Here is a 17117-nt window from a genome sequence, read left to right as displayed (position 1 = left end):
TATCTATTTTCTTAAGAGTGCCCAGACACACTGTATTTTCTGGCTGTCCCTCCATTTGGCTTTGAACAAAGTTTTCTGAGCATGGTAGAAGCATGCTGTCTCTTCTGAAAAAATGATATGAAGGGAAACCCCTCACCACTATACATGAATAACTCATCATGAAGAGAAAATACTTCTTAAGATCCCAAAGGAAGTGAGTCCTGCATACTTACTCTGCCCACAGTTTTTCAGGATCCGCACTCGCTCTGACACATCTCCTAGGTAGAGGGCATTCTGATAATGACCACTCATGTCCTTTCGGATCTCAGCTGCACCAAGTCAATAAGAGACACCGAATTAGGCCTTCCCTTAAGTTCTCTCCTGCCTCTATTTGCCTTCCTCCTTCCCCCAAGGACCTCTCTTCCCATCCTAGTTTCTGGGGTCTCACCAATCTTCATCATCTTTCGAAGTTTCTCTAGGTTGCCAGTGATAAGGTATAAGAAGGATAGTTTGTCAAAGTTTTTGGTGCGCTGATAACACATTTCCACAATCTGGTGGTTCCCCTGTAGTAAGGCCACTTCTCCCAGCTTTTCCCAGCAGTTCTTGTCATCCAGTGCTTTGGCTGCTTCCAGAGCAATCTAAAGAATCCCCCAGGATCAGAGGTAACAGGTTGGAGGTTACTGTGACTCAAAACCAAGGACTACAGTCAAAATGTCTGTCTCCAGATAAATTTCCCTAGGACCTCCTTTTTTTTTTGCTTTTTAGTGCCACACTAGTGGCACATGGAAATTTCCAGGTTAGGGGTCAAATTGGAGTTGTAGCTTCCAGCCTATGCCACAGCCACAGCAATACCAGATTCAAGCCACATCTGTGACCTACACCACAGCTCATGGCAATGTCGGATCCCTAACCCACTGAGCGAAACCAGGGATAGAACTTGTGACCTCGTGGATACTAGTTGGGTTCATTACCACTGAGCCACAGTGAGAACTCCCACCCAAGGAACTCTTTATATTTGCACTACTCCTAGCTTTACTTTCAGTCTAATTCTATTGAAAATTCCATTAACAAACAGAATCCCTTTGGATCCAGGGATAGAAGAATCACATCACTTTATCCTCCTTCTCAGAAACTTACAACAAAGTCATCTTCTAGCAGTTGCTGATGCCATAGAGGTAATTCTTGCTTAGCTACCATATTTCCTATTTTTTAGGTTTGCAGACCCACTGGGGCTCCTTAGAAGAAATAACAAAAGCGAGAAGTTCGGCACTGGAAAGTCAATTTTCCTAAGAATTCTCCCCATTTAAAAATAAAAACAATGCCTGTAGACTCTAGGCCTCAACATTTAATAAATACTCCTTCATCTAAGCAGCCAGTTGGCAGATTTTTTTCAAATTCCTTGCTCTCTTTCTTGTGTTCTGAAAGTTACTGAATTCAGACTAACTCAAAATGACAACAGTAGAAATGTTGTGGCAGAAGCAGAGATGGGCAAATAGCAATAAGAAGAATCTAACAACTAAAACATCTTAAATTTCAGAGTTCCTGTCATGGCTCATCAGTTAACAAACCTGACTAGCATCCAAGAGGATGCGGGTTTGATCCCTGGCCTTGCTCAGTGGGTTAAGGATCCGACATTGCCGTCAGCTGTGGTGTAGGTAGCAGACGCGGCTCAGTTCCTGCATTGCTGTGGCTGTGGTGTAGGCCAGTGGCTACAGCTCCAACTGGACCCCTAGCCTGGGAACATCCATATGCAGTAGGTGTGGACCTATAAAGACAAAAACAAAAACAAAAACCTTAAATTTCATTATACTGGCCAAAGAAGCAAGCCCAGAATAATGTCTTCCCCATGCTACCCTAACCCTCTCACCTTCTCTATAATGCTACAGGGCTTATAACCACACTTCTCTCACCTCAATGTTTCCACACTCCAGTGCCAGACTAAAGCGAGTTTTCTCATCCTTCACGAAATGCAGTGCCACTTCAGGGTATCCCTTCTTCTGGAGATAAGCAATGATAGACTGGCCTACTAGTTTGGCATTCCTCACCATGTGCAGTACCTAGACGTTTGGGGTGGGGCAGGAAACAGAGATCACTTATAGGAAAAAAGGAATGCTGCCCCTCTCAATACTCCTAGTAGGCTTCCTTGTTTCATACCTCATCGTATTTTCTGTTGATCAGGGCCAGCTTGAACTTGAACTCAGTAGGATCAATGGTGAGCACCCGAGGACGACATTCCCTGTCTAGGCAATATACATTGTTGCCCTTCACCCGTGTGACATAGATAGGTAAATCCAGCGTTCGGATGATCCCGTAGTCCCTAAGAATTAGAGGTAGAGAGCATAACTTTTAGCAAGTGAGGTGGTAAATCCAGCCTGTAAAGAAATGAAACAAGCCTAAAGTTCCCACTGTGGCTCAGTGGGTTAAGAATCCAACTAGCATCAGTGACGATGTGGGTTTGATCCCTGGCCTCACTCAGTAGATTAAAGGATCCTGCCTTGCTGTGGTTGTGGCGTAGGCCAGCAGCTGCAGCTCTGATTCAACACCTAGCCTGGGAACTTTCATATGTCACACGTGCAGCCCTAAACAGAAAGAAAAAAAAAAAGAAATGAAGTGAGCCTAGGTCACAGCCTTTGATCGTCTCAGTACCCTTCTGTCATGTACCCTTTGAACAATGATGGGAAGTGATTCAAAAAAGAAGAGAGCTAAATGACAAATTTACTTATTTTCTCGTATCAAGTGGGAAAAAATGGGGCAGATGGTATGATATTTCTTTATAAGCTAGTACTCTAGGATCTAACATAGTTATCAGAACTGGACCATAAAGTTAAATCTTAAGTTCTGCTATATAATCACTAGGTTACTACGAACAGTTAAATCCCTCCTCATAAGCTACAACTGAAAATGGAAGAAAGGGAGATGTGAAAACTTCTGACATACAACGAAATGATGCAAAGCACATAATATTTTAAGCCGAATGAAAATTAAAAGTTTATAAATTAAAACTTATGGATATAGCTAACACAATATTTGATGGATAATTTATAGCATTAAATGCATATACTATATGAGAAAAAATGCTGAAAATTAATGAGTGCTATATGCTTAATGTTAGGGAAAATACTAAAAATAAGCATCCATCTCAAAAATTTTATTATTCTTAAAAGTTCTAACAAAGAATGTACTTATAAGGAAATAACAAAGCCAAGAGTAGAAGTTAAGAAATAGAAAACAAAAATACCATAGAGAAGTTCAATAAGGGCAAAAGCTGGGTAGAACTGATAAACCTCTCATGAGACTAATTAGGAAACAGAAAATGGCAATAATAGGAATGAAAAAGGGGATATCACTTCAGATCCTGCAGAATGAGGATGAGCATAATTTTTTAAATGACCAAATTCCCAGAAAAGTAAAATTTACCAAAATTGACTAAAAGGAAATACATAGAAAGCCCCTACAGTCCCAGAATTATTACATAAAATTCTTTGAATCAGATTTTTAAATCCTCCTATAAGCCCCAGGACTGGATGGCTCCACTGGCAAATTTTTCCTAAAATTCAAGAAAGAATTAATTCCAATCTTAAATGAACTCACTGAGAGAACAGAAGAATAAAGTATATTATTTTGGTTATTTTATGAAATTAGCACAACCTTGGTACCAAAACCTGACAAGGACAGAAAGAGAAGGGGAAATGATAGGCCAACCTCAATTACATACATACACAGATGCAATATTCTAATCGAAATATAAGCAAACTGAAACTAGCAATATTTAAACAGGGTAAAACATCATGACCAAATTAGATTTCTATCAGGAATACAATATTGGTCTAACATTTTAAAAAATCAATTTAATTCACTATATTAATCAACAAAAGGATAAAAACAGCATGACCACCTCAACATATGCAGAAAAGGTGTCTAAGAAAATTCAATATTCATTCAAGGTACAGCAAAGAAATTCCTCAATAGATAAAGGATATCTATAAAAAAATCTATAGCAAGCTTATTACCCAAGGACAATGCACTTGAAAGTTCACTCTATAAACTGGGCACAAGACAAGAAAGTCCGCCATCATATGTTTATTCAACACTGTGCTAGAGATCCTGGTCAGTGCAGTAAAACAAGAAAAATATATAAAAGGATAAGTACTAGAAAGGAAAAGCAAAACTGTCATTACTTACAGATGCTATGAGCATCCATAAAGAAAATCCAAAAGAAAATATAAATAAACAGAATCAATGAGATTCTGGCAAGTCTCTGAAATAAGATCAACTTAAAACTTAACTGTATGTCTAAATATCAACCAAAATTAGAAAATTAAATTTTTAAATGAATATGATGTATTTACATATAGCTTTAAAAACTATCAAGTGCCTAAGAATAAATCTAACCAAAGAAAATGCAAAATCTCTATGGAGAAAATTATAAAACTTTATTGAAAGATGTTCCAGAAGCTTTAAATAAATGAAAAGCTACTACACCACGTTCACAAATTAGGAAACTTAATATTGTAAAAATGACAAATTATACCCCAAAACACATACAGATTCAATACAATCCCAACTGAAATCATAATAGAGTTTTATGGGGTTTTTTGCATGGAATTTCACAAGCTGATTCTAAAATTTATAATTCTTACAAAATAAAAAATTACTTGAAAATTTACCTTTCAAGGCAAAATTACTTTGAAGAGTGGGAAAAATTTGTGGATCTGCCTTACCACATTATAAAGACAAACCAAAATACTAAGTGTAGAATTTGATCAGAGATAGACAAAAGACCACAGAAAACAGATCTTTGCATTTTTGTAAACATGACTTTTACATCACAAAGATAGCTCTGTAGAACTACGGGGAAAGGCTGGTTTTTTCAATAAATGATGCTGCCCTTGAGGGAAAAGTAAAGCTGAGCCCACTATACCTCACACTATACACAAAAATCAACTTCAGGTAGATTACAGACCTAGATATAAAGGCAGAACTATAAAGTTTCTACAAGAGAACACGAAAGAATGCATTTACGAACTTGAAGTGAATAAAGATTTCTCAAATAGGACACAAAACTCAATGTCCTTAAAAGATAAGATTTATAAACTCAACTACATCAAATTAAGAACTTTTGTTCATTAAAGGATAGCAAAAGAGAATCAAAAGACATGCTATAGAATGGGAAGAGAGAGTAATATTTGCAATACATAGCCTTGACAAAGGACTGATATTCAAGTATATCAAGAATTCTTGTAATAAAAGAGTAAGTCATTTTTAAAAAAGGATAAAAAACTTAGAATTCATAGAAGAAGAAATTCTGATGGATGGCTAAATAAAAAGTTACCCAATCTCCTTGGAAATCAGAGAACAGCAAAGTAAAATTACAAGGTACTTCACGCATCTATCTGACAAAAATAAGTCTGACAAAGGCAGGTGCTGGCTAGGGTGACAAGCAAGGAAACTTCTACATAATGCTGGTGGGCATGCAAATTGATAAAACCACTCTTTCACATTACCCAGCAAAGGTGAAGATAAGAATGCTCGATGACCCAGCAATTCTGCTCTGGGGAGATACCACAGAGAAATGTATTTGCACATGGACCAGAATACATGTAAAAGAATGTTTAAAAGAACATCATTCATAACAACCAAATCACCCAAGTATCCCTGTAGATCAGAACGGATAAACTGTGGTATATATACATATAAGAGTATTACACAACAGTGGAAATAAGTAAGTTAGAGGTACAACATGGATGAATCTTACAAACAATACATTGAACAAAATAAGCAAAACATGAAATAATATATTCAGCATGATTTAATTTACATGACGTTCAAAACTAGAAAAAATTAAATCATAACTTTAAGACATACACGGTGTGGTAAAATTGCAAAGAAAAACAAGGAAGAAATTATCCTAAAAGTTGGAAAAAATGTAATCTTTGTGTGGGGAATCAGCAGGGACTACATGGCAAAGGGCTTCTGGGCTGTCAGGAATGTTCTATTTCTTGGCTTGGGCGGTAGTTACCACAGATGTTCACTATACAATTATTTGCTATTCCATATATTTATAATCTATGTAATTTTCTATATTTGTGTCATCTTTTACAATTTTGAAAGAGTTGAAAAAAGAATGTCTAGCATGTATATGCCAGACAAAGCTTTTCCACGAAGACAGTTCAAGGAGGACTTCAGTTATATCTCCTGAGACAGGAAAGTGATTTCAAGAAGCCACTTTCTCCCATTCTGTATCTCAGATAATTCACTTACCCAGTGGTGACAGCATATTTGATGTGGTTGCTTGTGGTATAGATAAATACCCCACTCTCATCCCAGGCCCCACTCTTGACACGAATGTTCTCATGAATGTTACACAGAGCCTCCAGTTTGCGGTTACAGATCACAATGGCTGTAAGAGGCAAAGGACATGAGTGCTCTGCTGGACAGGGAGAGTGAAGCAGACTGGCAGGGATGGGGAGGGAGGGACTGGTCTTTGAATCAGGGTGGATATAATGAAGACTCACCATGTTTGGCCAGTAGTGCTACATGGGACATGTCTGCTGACCAGATAACATATTTCACCTTGGAAATCTTCACAGACGCCAGAGTCCTGGGATAGAGGAAGAAGGGCATATAAACGTACATGAGTGGACCTGACTCCCTTGTTCCAGGTTATGACCAACCTGCTTTTCATCTCCAAATTGATATAAACCCCAATTTCTTAATATAATACTAAATAAACATTTTGTTTTATAGCTTGGTGACATAAACATTTTGGCTCACACTGTATACTTCCCATTCTTCAACTTCCTACCCCTCATTCTGATGTATTATTAAGGGAATTGTGTATGTCTGCTTTTACCACTGGACTGTTAAGCTCCCTTAAGTATAGGAATTATGTTATTCTTTTCTGTTTCCCTATCATTCTAAGTCCCAAGAGCATTCTTTCTTCAGATAAATGCTCTAAAAACAAATAAACAAGCCCCTCACTGTAATGCTAGTGTGTATGTACAGGATGGAATGATCACAGAGGAAAAAAAGTGGCTAGAGAGAGACTTGGAGCGATAGCACAAGAAGTGGCCAAGCCACGAGGCAAACTCACTTGGGGAAAAAAAAATTCCTACTAAAGATGTCCACTCTCCCCCACTATATGCCTGTCTACATAGGGGCATCTGACATGTTACCGCTTCTGTTGCACATCAAAGAGTGTGATTGATTCTGCGTCCCGAAGCAGGAGATTGCCTGTGCCAGCATAAAAGATCTCATCACAGTTGGGCACCTGTACCTTCTTGGTGATCTCATTCTTCAGATTCTTGATCAGAAGCTGAAATGAGTATAAAAGGTGGGGTTAAGAGAAGTATGTGTCTGTAGATGACGACAGCTGACAATATCTCTCAGCAATTGCTCCTCAGCTTCCACAAACAAAGTTTTTCTTTTCTTTCTGTCCAGGCCAATCACTACTCTATGTAGACCACTCTAAATAAGATCCTCTCCAAGGTTCTTGATAGCTTTTTTTTTTTCAATTGAAATATATGACAAGTCCAACAAAGTATGAATTTTTCAAACAACCAGAGAGAGAAAACAGCACTTCCGAGGCTTAATTTTTTTTTTTTGTCTTTTAGGGCCATAACCCATGGCATATAGAAGTTTCCAGGCTAGGGGTTGAATCAGAGCTGTAGCTGTTGGCCCACGCCACAGCCTCAGCAACTTGGGATCCAAGCAGCATCTGCAACCTACACCACAGCTCACAGCAACGCTGAATCCTTAAGTCCTTGAGCAAGGCCAGGGATCAAACTTGTGTCCTCATGGATACTATCAGATTTGTTTCCGCTGAACCACGATAGGAACTCCTCTGCTTATCTTTTTTTACATTACATTTTAAGCAGCAGGATAAAGAAGAGGAGCTATTCCTTATCCAGCCCACCTATTTCATATTTGATGTTTTTTGGCTCCTATGTTGTAAAGAGTGACTTGAGCTTGGTTCTTAAGAGCCAGAGCCACAAGCCATCATCCACCCAATTTTAAGGTCTTTTTCTCCTAAGGAGTTTAGGGTGGGGCTAAAAATAAAGAAACCAACATGCGAGGATCACAGCTGCCCAGGTGAGAGTAAGGAAGAGAAATGCTTTTTTAGGGCCACACCTGCAGCACATAGAGGTTCCCAGGCTAGGGGTCTAATTGGAGCTACAGCTGCCAGCCTACACCACAGCCACAGCAACTTGGGATCTGAGCAACCTCTGTAACCCACACCACAGCTCACGGCAATGCTGGATCCTTGACCCACTAAGCGAGGCCAGGGATCGAACCCACAACCTTATGGTTCCTAGTTGGATTTCCACTGTGCCATGACAGAAACTCCAGAGAAATGCTCTTTATTCTACAATTCATAACAAAGACCACTGCCACAGCACTCCCCAAATTAATATCCCTTTTAGTCTTAACTCACCGAATGCATCCGATCTAAGACGGCAAACCGATTTCGAGCAACCCAAACAGCTGTCAGGCCTGAGGATCGTTTCCCTTCAGGAGCTGAGAAGAACAAAACCAAAGGGCAGGAGCATGTGGTAAGCTACTGGCAGGTGACAGAGTCAGGTGCCATGAAGCTGCCAGTCTTGCTGGCTGCCATGTTGGCTTTGCCAGTTCAGCTGCTTCCTAACTAATTCAGCCGTAACCTGAGGCTATTGTCAGTGACTTTTCCCCACCAGTCCCCTCCAAACTCCAACCTCCACCCCTGCCAAGCCTCTGTTCTCTAGGCCAAGTGACTGCATTTCAGCCAATACCATACACTGGCAGAAGAACCGCCCATCTTGGGAGACAGCACACTCCATCAAGCTAACGAGCAGGGCCTCGCTGGCCAAGCTGAGGCACAAAGCAAGCAGCCTGTGAGTGTCTAGGACATCCTATCTCAGCAAGCTGGAGTAGAGACAGAGCCCCCTCCCCAGGACGCAGCTGCTCTGCTGCTTTTAACATGCAAATGCAGACCTCCAAGTAGAGCAGGGTGGGGCAGAGCACTCCCAACTAAATCTGGGCAGCTCTATGCTAGGCAGTATTCAGCACCAAGCTGTTGCTCCATAAATGTCAATCAATCATTCTTAATACCAGGAAGAAAGTTACAAAATGTTTCTTAGTTCCCAAGCATTTCACTGGTTGATTAGAATTCTGAATGGGCACTCCACACTCTGGGAAACTTCAAAGGGGATACACAGAAGGATGAAGCAGAATACTCTTTTTATCTATTAGTATCAACAGGAAACTGGACAGAACGTGCTGGCCAGCCTTGCTCTATACTTCTCTGACAAACAGGAGTGTCAGGCAATTTACAAAATTATTATCACAATCAACACTCCCGTTTTTCAGGGCCCAGAGAACAACCCTAGTCAAACTTTAGCTCTTTTGTTTCCTCAATGCTCCCTCATCACTGGGCTGTATCTTTTTCCTTACTAATTATTATCTTCCTCAAAAGATGGAGAAAATAAAATTGGTAATAAAACAAGACAAAGGTATTTTAGAGTCTATTAACTATAAATAGATAGGGAAAAGATGCAAGGGGGTGGATAAGCCAGAAATGGCTCAACTGATTAATTTATAGAGGAGACTTTGATTTATGGATACCAAAGACACAAAGGTTTACTCTTTTTGCAATGATCACACTTAAAAAGAGTGATCGTATTAGCAGCAATAATGAAACAATGGCACCCACAATAAGGTCAGAGCTAGCAAAATATTCCTCAGAATCTGCTGATGAGGTATAAAATATCATGAAAATATGCTAGTAAGCATGGGGACCTGAGGAATAAACCTCTAACCTACAAATCAACTAGAGAAAGTAAACTGAAAGGAGCATAAGCGAGATTCAATTCTATTCTGAGAATGTTTTGTCAGCAAGTTCTAATAGTAAGGACATTAACAGGGGATGGTGGTGATGAAAGAGGTAGGCAGGAGTCTCAGCTGGATCCTGGGATCCCTGGTGGGGTGTGGGGCTGTTAACAGCCTCATCTTTCTGACATGCAAAAGGAAGCAAATCGAATCTGGATATGGATGGGAGAGCATAAATCCCTAGTCCCAAGATGAGACATTGCAAGATTGGAACCACATTTTTAAATAAATGAAACTACCAGGGTGAAAGTCATATCAGCTGACAATAAACTAAGATAACATGCTGTGCTGAAAGAGAAAATGGAGAGTTTCTAATAACCAAATTATAAAATATATATATCTAGCTGGAGTAATAAAATGGAGGAGGAACATGAATATTTCACACTATGGTCGCCTCTGATGCAATTGTCAGCGGCACCTGCCAACAGACATGAGTGATGTGGCCATGGCCTGGGGATGGAATGTGAAAACTTGAAGAGGAGCAATGATTTGGGTGAGGAGGGCTAGGAGCAGAGTTGGGAAGACAAAGATAATGCCTACCATCAGGATTCTGGGAGTCAGCATCCTTGGGGATGGTATACAAGTCATAGGTACTATTCTCTAAATTGCTGGCTCTCTGTAAAGGAAAGGCAAAATGACATTGTTAGTAAGAGCACCCAAGGTACCACTTTATTCTGACAGAAAACAGCACCATTATACAGAAAGCAACTTGAACTATACTTCTCTGATTCTTCACTCAGAGGGCAAGCGAATGTTTCTATAGCTAAAAATTATTGGACTCACTGCCAAAGAATTCAGCATTCATGTCATTTTATTTTTCTTTTATCTTCCAAAGATAGAGATATCTTTTGAAGGAAAGCAAGGATTACTCACTTTTCCACAAATTAACAGACTAAGACCCCAATATTTCCAGTGCCACACCTGAGTATATTCATCAACTTTAAAGTCTGTTTGAAGGGAATAAAAGACATCAAAGAAAAGACATTAAAGAAAACTGCCAGAAGGAAAATTCGGGACTGTTAGATATTGAAGAAGGACTATGATCAGACACTGAAAGTCATATGGGGAAAGACAGGTTTTCATTCTTTCCATCTGGCAACCAGGGTGCTAAAATTAGAATGTCTTTTTTTTTTTTTTTTTTTTTTTTTGGCTTTTTACAGCTGCACCTGCAGCATTGGAGGTTCCCAGGCTAGGGATCGAATTGTAGCTACAGTTGCTGGCCTATGCCACAGCCACGTAGGATCTGAGCCACATCTGCGACCTACACTAGCTCATGGCAATGCCAGATCCTTAACTCACTGAGCGAGGCCAGGGATTGAACCTGAAACCTCATGGTTACAAGTTGGATTCATTTCTGTTGCACCACAACAGGAACTCCAGAATGTCATTTCCTTTTTTAAAAAAAATTGTATAGCAAGAAAATGAGGAGGGCTACTGGATGACTCTGAAGACAACCCCTCTCAAAATCAGCTCTACTATTTTCACCCAGATGGAGGGATCAAAGATAAGCATCTCCTCTGCATAGGATATAGTCTCAAACACTCTTTCAAATTACCTTCAGTGATTTGGGTAATTCACCTTTTTTTTTTTTGCTTTTTAGGGTGGCACCTGCTGCAGCATACAGAGGTTCCCAGGCTAGGGGTCCAATCAGAGATACAGCTGCTGGCCTACACCACAGCCACAGCAACGTGGGATCCGAGCTGCATCTGTGACCTACACCACAGCTCATGGCAACTGGATCCTTAACCCACTGAGCAAGGCCAGGGATTGAACCCACAACCTCATGGTTCCTGGTCAGATTCGTTTCCACTGTGCCATGACAAGAACTCCTTGATATTTATCAAGATGAATATCTTGATGCTTCATTAAGTTCAGAAGTTGTTAGCCTTATAAAAGATAAGTACACAAACCCTTAACATATTTATGACAAAAGCCTACCTGATTTGGGCCTGTTTACTGTTTCAGCTCTCTCAAAATGACCATTAAATAATTTCTAAGAAGCCATTAGAGATCTTCTAAGGGCATGAAAAAGAGAACTACGGGAAATGAGGAAATCCTAGAAGGGTTACTTACTGTACACAGTAGGACTGCATTTTCTGCTGGATTGTATGACATATTGAACACTGGAAACTTGGAACCACTAGAGAGAGAGATTAAAAAAAAAGAAAAATTAGGAAAGAGGCATGAGGATAGCAGGAAGAAAGGAATTACTCCTACACCTCATTTCTCCAATCTTCACATATATACTCATCACTTTTATGATGGGGAATAAAAATAAATGAATTATTTTCTTCCTCCTTTAAGGTTTATGTATTCCCCTATTTCAGCTTTAAGCAAATATTTTTTAAAAAGCAAAGCCTGGTGCAAGTCAGTTTGTATTCTACAGAAGCTATGGTTAGCACTCACTGTAGCAAGTGGACTGGCTCCTCTTGGGAACAAATTCCTACACATAACCATAGTGGACACCATAGACTATTATGATATCATTCATCTCTGGCTAGTTTCTCCTGTCCCTTGAAGTGTTAATATAAATCCATCTTTTTATTGTAGTGCTGCTAGAGCTTGGTTATCAAACCCTCATGCCAAAGTTTGCCACCATGAATGTTTCAGCATGCTGATGCAGCTGGCTTTCTAAAAGGATAGTTCTTTTTGCCAGGCACACCAGAGGTTATCATATCTTCAGAGTTAAGAGTTTCCAGAGACATACATTCTGGTTTAGAGTTCTGTGCATTTGGCTGAAAAGCAAAGAACAATTTATAAAAAAAGAGAAGCCAAATAAAGGCAAAAAGGCCTGTCACCAAGTTGGGCTATTCTCAACCAGGAAACTTTCTCTGGTTTTCAAGACACCTGGCAAACAGTGGAAGTATGATTTCTCTTCTACAGCACTCTCAACAGGGGAGCTCCCACTTATCTCATGGCCACCAAAACCCTGCCCCCCATGTTCCTGGGTTTTTTAAACTGAGCAGGCTCAGCCAGTGGGGATTCTATCTGTGACAGAGATCCAAACGTTGTTAAAAGAACAGAGTCCAGTTTATATGTACCGTATCAAGGTAACAGAAGAGGCAGTTTGGAGGGAAGGAACAAGTCTGATTTACCTCCTCAACTGCATCACAGCTACATCTTTGGAGCTGTTGAAATCCAACTGACGTAGGAATCGGTCCTTGACATAATGCAGCATGTTGCCATGAACAGCATAGGCTGGACGTTCCCGTTCCAGTTTAAATACAATCATGCCACCATCGTGGCCTGGCCACAAGAAAAGGGAGAAAAGAATTAGCTGCAAGCAAGAAAGAAAACTGGAAACAGGAGATACACAAAGATGAGGACTGTATACGTATATTCTAAAAACAAAGTTAAGACACCTAAATGCATCCTTTATTTGCCTAAATTCTCACAATTCTCAGAATCTTTATTTAAATAAATGCCTGTAAATCCTTTGCCAATACTCACTCTATCACACTGCCACATTTGGGTAAACCCTCCTCTGCGGTCTCCCAGTGGCTTTGTACAAACCGGTCGTAGCACTTACCATCCTGCATTGTTAACAGTTTAGGTATATTACCCCAACTATACACTGAGCCCCGAAAGCAGAAATTACTAAAGTTTCCATCCTTCCCCAATTGCTACTATATAATGAACATAAAAAACATGTGCAGGAAAAATGGATGTAAGTTTAAAAAGCCTTTTTCATTCTATTTTTAAAAAATGTTTTGCTTTTCCCTACTAACCTTGTCCATCCCTCAGAAAAAATTTCTACCTTTGTCCTCCTTGTGTGTATTCCACACATAAACCAGAGCATGCCACTTCCCTACTCAACACCTTCTAATGGCTTTCTATTCTTTCAGAATAAAATCCTAAATTCTAATGGCCTTTAAGGCAATGCACAATCTGGCTTGATCTTACCTCCTATTACTTTAGGTCCTTAGTGTGCTCCAACTGGCCACTTTTATGTACTTCAAACATGTTAAAACATCTCTCATGGTCTTTGCACTTGCTGTTCCCACTGCCAGTACATTTGTTATTCCCCTTAACTTACTTTTTTTTGCTTTTTAAGTTTGAACCCATGGCAAATGGGAGTTCCTAGGCTAGGAGTTGAATTGGACCTAGAGGTGCTGGCCTATGCCGCAGCCAAAGCAACAAGGGATCCAAGCCATGTCTGTGACCTACACCGCAGTTCACAGCAAGGCCAGATCCCTGACCCACTGAGCGAGACCAGGGATTGAACCTGCATCCCTCAAGGATACTAGTCAGATTCATTTTTGCTGCGCCACAATGGGAACTCCCCCCCCTTTACTTTCCTGAATACCCGATATAAAGTAGCAGTCCCCACACTTGTCCTTCTTTCTCCCCTTACTCTTGCATAACTTTTCTTCAAAGCAGTTTTCACCATAGATTGTTTTATATATTTATTGTTTCATGGGTCTATCTCCTTTTACCACAAATAAAAGTCCCATAGCCTTGGGCACAGAACTCTCCAGGGACTATCCCAGGCCAACTCCAGCCCCAGCCACACCATCGATATGGTCAGGGTGCACACTCCCCATCCATACAAACTCCAGCTCCAGACAGCTTCCCAAAAACTGTCAGGAGCAAACAGTCTACACAGGGGATGCTCCCACATAAGACCACTCCTTCAAGACCAGGAGAAGTAGCTATTTCACTTAAATTCATAGAAACAAAGATTATATGTCAAATCATACATCAAAACAAGACAGAGGAATATGTTCCAAGTGAAACAACAAAATAAAACCCCGAATAAAAAAGAGATAAGTAATTTACCTAATAAAGAGTTCAAAGAAACAGTCATAAGAATGTTCACCAAACTTGGGGAGAAGAATGGAAGAATTCAGTGAGAACTTCAAAAAAGACTGAGAAAATATAAGAACAAACTAATCAAAAGTGAAGGATATAACACACTATAGGTAATAAACAGCGGATTAGATGATACAGAAAGACACATTAAGTGATCTGTAAGAGAGTGGTGGAAATGACCCAATCAAAACAGCAAATGAAGAAAGATTTTTTTTTTTAATGAGGAGAGTTAGGGACTTCTGGTATAATATCAAGTATACTTTCACAGGTAAGTTCTACCAACATTTAAAAAAGAGTTAATACTTACTGTTTTCAAATTATTTCAAAAATTGAAGAAGGAACATTTCCAAACTCATTTTATGAAGACAGCATTACCTCAATACCAAAACCGAAAACACCATAAAAAAATCAAAATTAAAGGCCAATAGCCCTAATGAACAAATATGCAAAAATCCTCAACAAAATATATTAGCCAACCAAATACAACAACACATTACAAGAATCATACTATGACCAAGTACGATTTATTCCAGGGATAAAATGATGGTTTAATAACCATAAATCAATGTGATATATCACAACAACAAAACAAAGGATAAAAATTACATGATCATCTCAACAGATATAGAAAAAATATTTGACAAAATTTAACATGCATTTATGAAAAAAACTCAACAAAGTGGGTATAGAGGGAACATACCTCAACATAATAAAGATCACAGATGACAAACACACAACTAACATCAACAAACATCTACTCAATGGTAAAAAGCTGAAAGCTTTTCCTCTAAGATCAGGAGTAAGACAAGAATACCCACTCTCATCACTTTTATCCAACATACTATTGGAAGTCCTAGTACAGCCATTGGGCAAGAAATGAAATAAAAGGCATCTACATTAGAAAGGAAGAAGTAAAACTGCCACTATTTGCAGATGACCAAGATACTATACATAGAAAATCCCAAAGATGCCACCAAAAAGCTATTAAAATAAATGAATTTAGTAAAATTATAGGAAACAAAATATTCAGAAATCTGTTGCAGTATCAGAAAAAGAAATGAAGAAAACAATCCCATTTACAACTGCATCAAAAATAATTTGAAAACCTAAATAAATTTTAACCAAGCAAGTAAAAAGACCTGTATTCTAAAAACTATAAGGCAGTGATGAAAGAAATTGAAGATGACACAAATAAATGGAAAGATATACCATGCTCATGGACTGAAAGACTCAAGATTGTTAAAATACCAATATTACTGAAAGCAACCTACAGATTCAATATAATGCCTATCAAAATACCAATGGTATTTTTCAGTGCTAGAACAAATACTCCAAAAATTTGTATGGAACCACAAAAGACACCAATAATAGAAGCAATCTTGAGAAAGAAGAACAAAACTGGAGGCATCACACCCCCAGGTTGAAAATTACATTACAAATTTATAGTAATCAAAACAAAATGAGGAGTTCCCGTCGTGATGCAGTGGTTAATGAATCTGACTAGGAACCATGAGGTTGTGGGTTCAATCCCTGGCCTTGCTCAGCTTGTTAAGGATCTGGCGTTGCCGTGAGATGTGGCGTAGGTTGCAGACGCGGCTCGGATCCCACGTTGCTGAGGCTCTGGCGTAGGCTGGAGGCTACAGCTCCGATTAGACCCCTAGTCTGGGAACCTCCATATGCCGAGGGAGCGGCCCTAAAAAAGACAAAGAGACAAAAAAAAAAAAAAAAAAAGATATGGAAGTAACCTAAATGTCCACTGATAGATGAATGGAAAAAGACATAGCTCCACCTATACACACACTAAAATATTACTCAGCCATAAAAAGAATGAAACCTTGCCATCTGCAGCAACAGAGATGGACTCAGAGGGTATTATGCTAAGTGAAATAAGTCAGAGAAAAATAAATACTGTATGATTTCACTTATATGTGGAATCTAAAAAACAAAATAAAATAGGGAGTTCCTGTTGTGGCTCAGTGGTTAGTGAACCTGACTAGCATCCATGAAGATGCAGCTTCAATCCCTGGCCTCGCTCAGTGGGTTAAGGATCCCATGTTGCCATGAGCTGTGGTGTAGGTTACAGATGCATCGCAGATCCTGAGTTGCTGTGGCTCTGGTGTAGGCCAGCAGCTACAGCTCTGATTCAACCCCTAGCCTGGACACTTGCATATACCACAGGTGCAGCCCTAAAAAGACCAAAAAAAAAAAACCCAAACAAACCCAAAAAACCCAGAAACAGAAATTCTTTTTTTTTTTTGCTTTTTCTAGGGCCATAACGACGGCATATGGAGGTTCCCAGGCTAGGCGTCGAATCGGAGCTGTAGCCGCCGGCCTACGCCAGAGCCACAGCAACGCAGGATCTGAGCCACGTCTGCAACCTACACCACAGCTCATGGCAGTGCCGGACCCTCAACCCCCTGAGCAAGGCCAGGGATCAAACCCGCAACCTCATGGTTCCTAGT

General features: G+C 39.7%; 1 protein-coding gene across 4 annotated transcripts in view; it reads right to left on the bottom strand.

Annotated features, from left to right (window-relative positions):
- COPA (COPI coat complex subunit alpha) overlaps nucleotides 1-17117 on the bottom strand; it is a 48735-nt gene that overhangs the window by 8309 nt on the left and 23309 nt on the right. Inside the window, exons 11-21 of one of the 4 annotated variants that reach the window (XR_014843969.1) lie at nucleotides 12939-13089; nucleotides 11917-11983; nucleotides 10384-10459; nucleotides 8414-8496; nucleotides 7155-7294; nucleotides 6495-6580; nucleotides 6241-6379; nucleotides 2134-2296; nucleotides 1833-2036; nucleotides 428-885; nucleotides 213-308 (exon numbers count right to left, since the gene is read on the bottom strand). Coding sequence is in view for 2 of the 4 variants with exons in the window: in XM_001928697.7 (XP_001928732.2) it covers nucleotides 213-308; nucleotides 428-617; nucleotides 1890-2036; nucleotides 2134-2296; nucleotides 6241-6406; nucleotides 6495-6580; nucleotides 7155-7294; nucleotides 8414-8496; nucleotides 10384-10459; nucleotides 11917-11983; nucleotides 12939-13089 (1365 nt within the window). In the remaining 2 variants the exon portion in view is untranslated. Of the gene's footprint in view, nucleotides 1-212; nucleotides 309-427; nucleotides 894-1713; nucleotides 2037-2133; nucleotides 2297-6240; nucleotides 6407-6494; nucleotides 6581-7154; nucleotides 7295-8413; nucleotides 8497-10383; nucleotides 10460-11916; nucleotides 11984-12938; nucleotides 13090-17117 lie in introns of all 4 variants that reach the window. The other 3 variants (XR_014843970.1, XM_001928697.7, XM_001928707.7) reach the window with 3 other exon arrangements.

The sequence above is a fragment of the Sus scrofa genome, chromosome 4, assembly GCF_054392235.1.
Source record: "Sus scrofa isolate SSC_HxYL_T2T_F1_AM1 chromosome 4, Sscrofa_HxYL_maternal_Yorkshire_Landrace_v2.0, whole genome shotgun sequence".
Taxonomy (NCBI): Eukaryota; Metazoa; Chordata; class Mammalia; order Artiodactyla; family Suidae; genus Sus; species Sus scrofa.
This window is presented reverse-complemented; position numbering and strand designations above follow the sequence as displayed.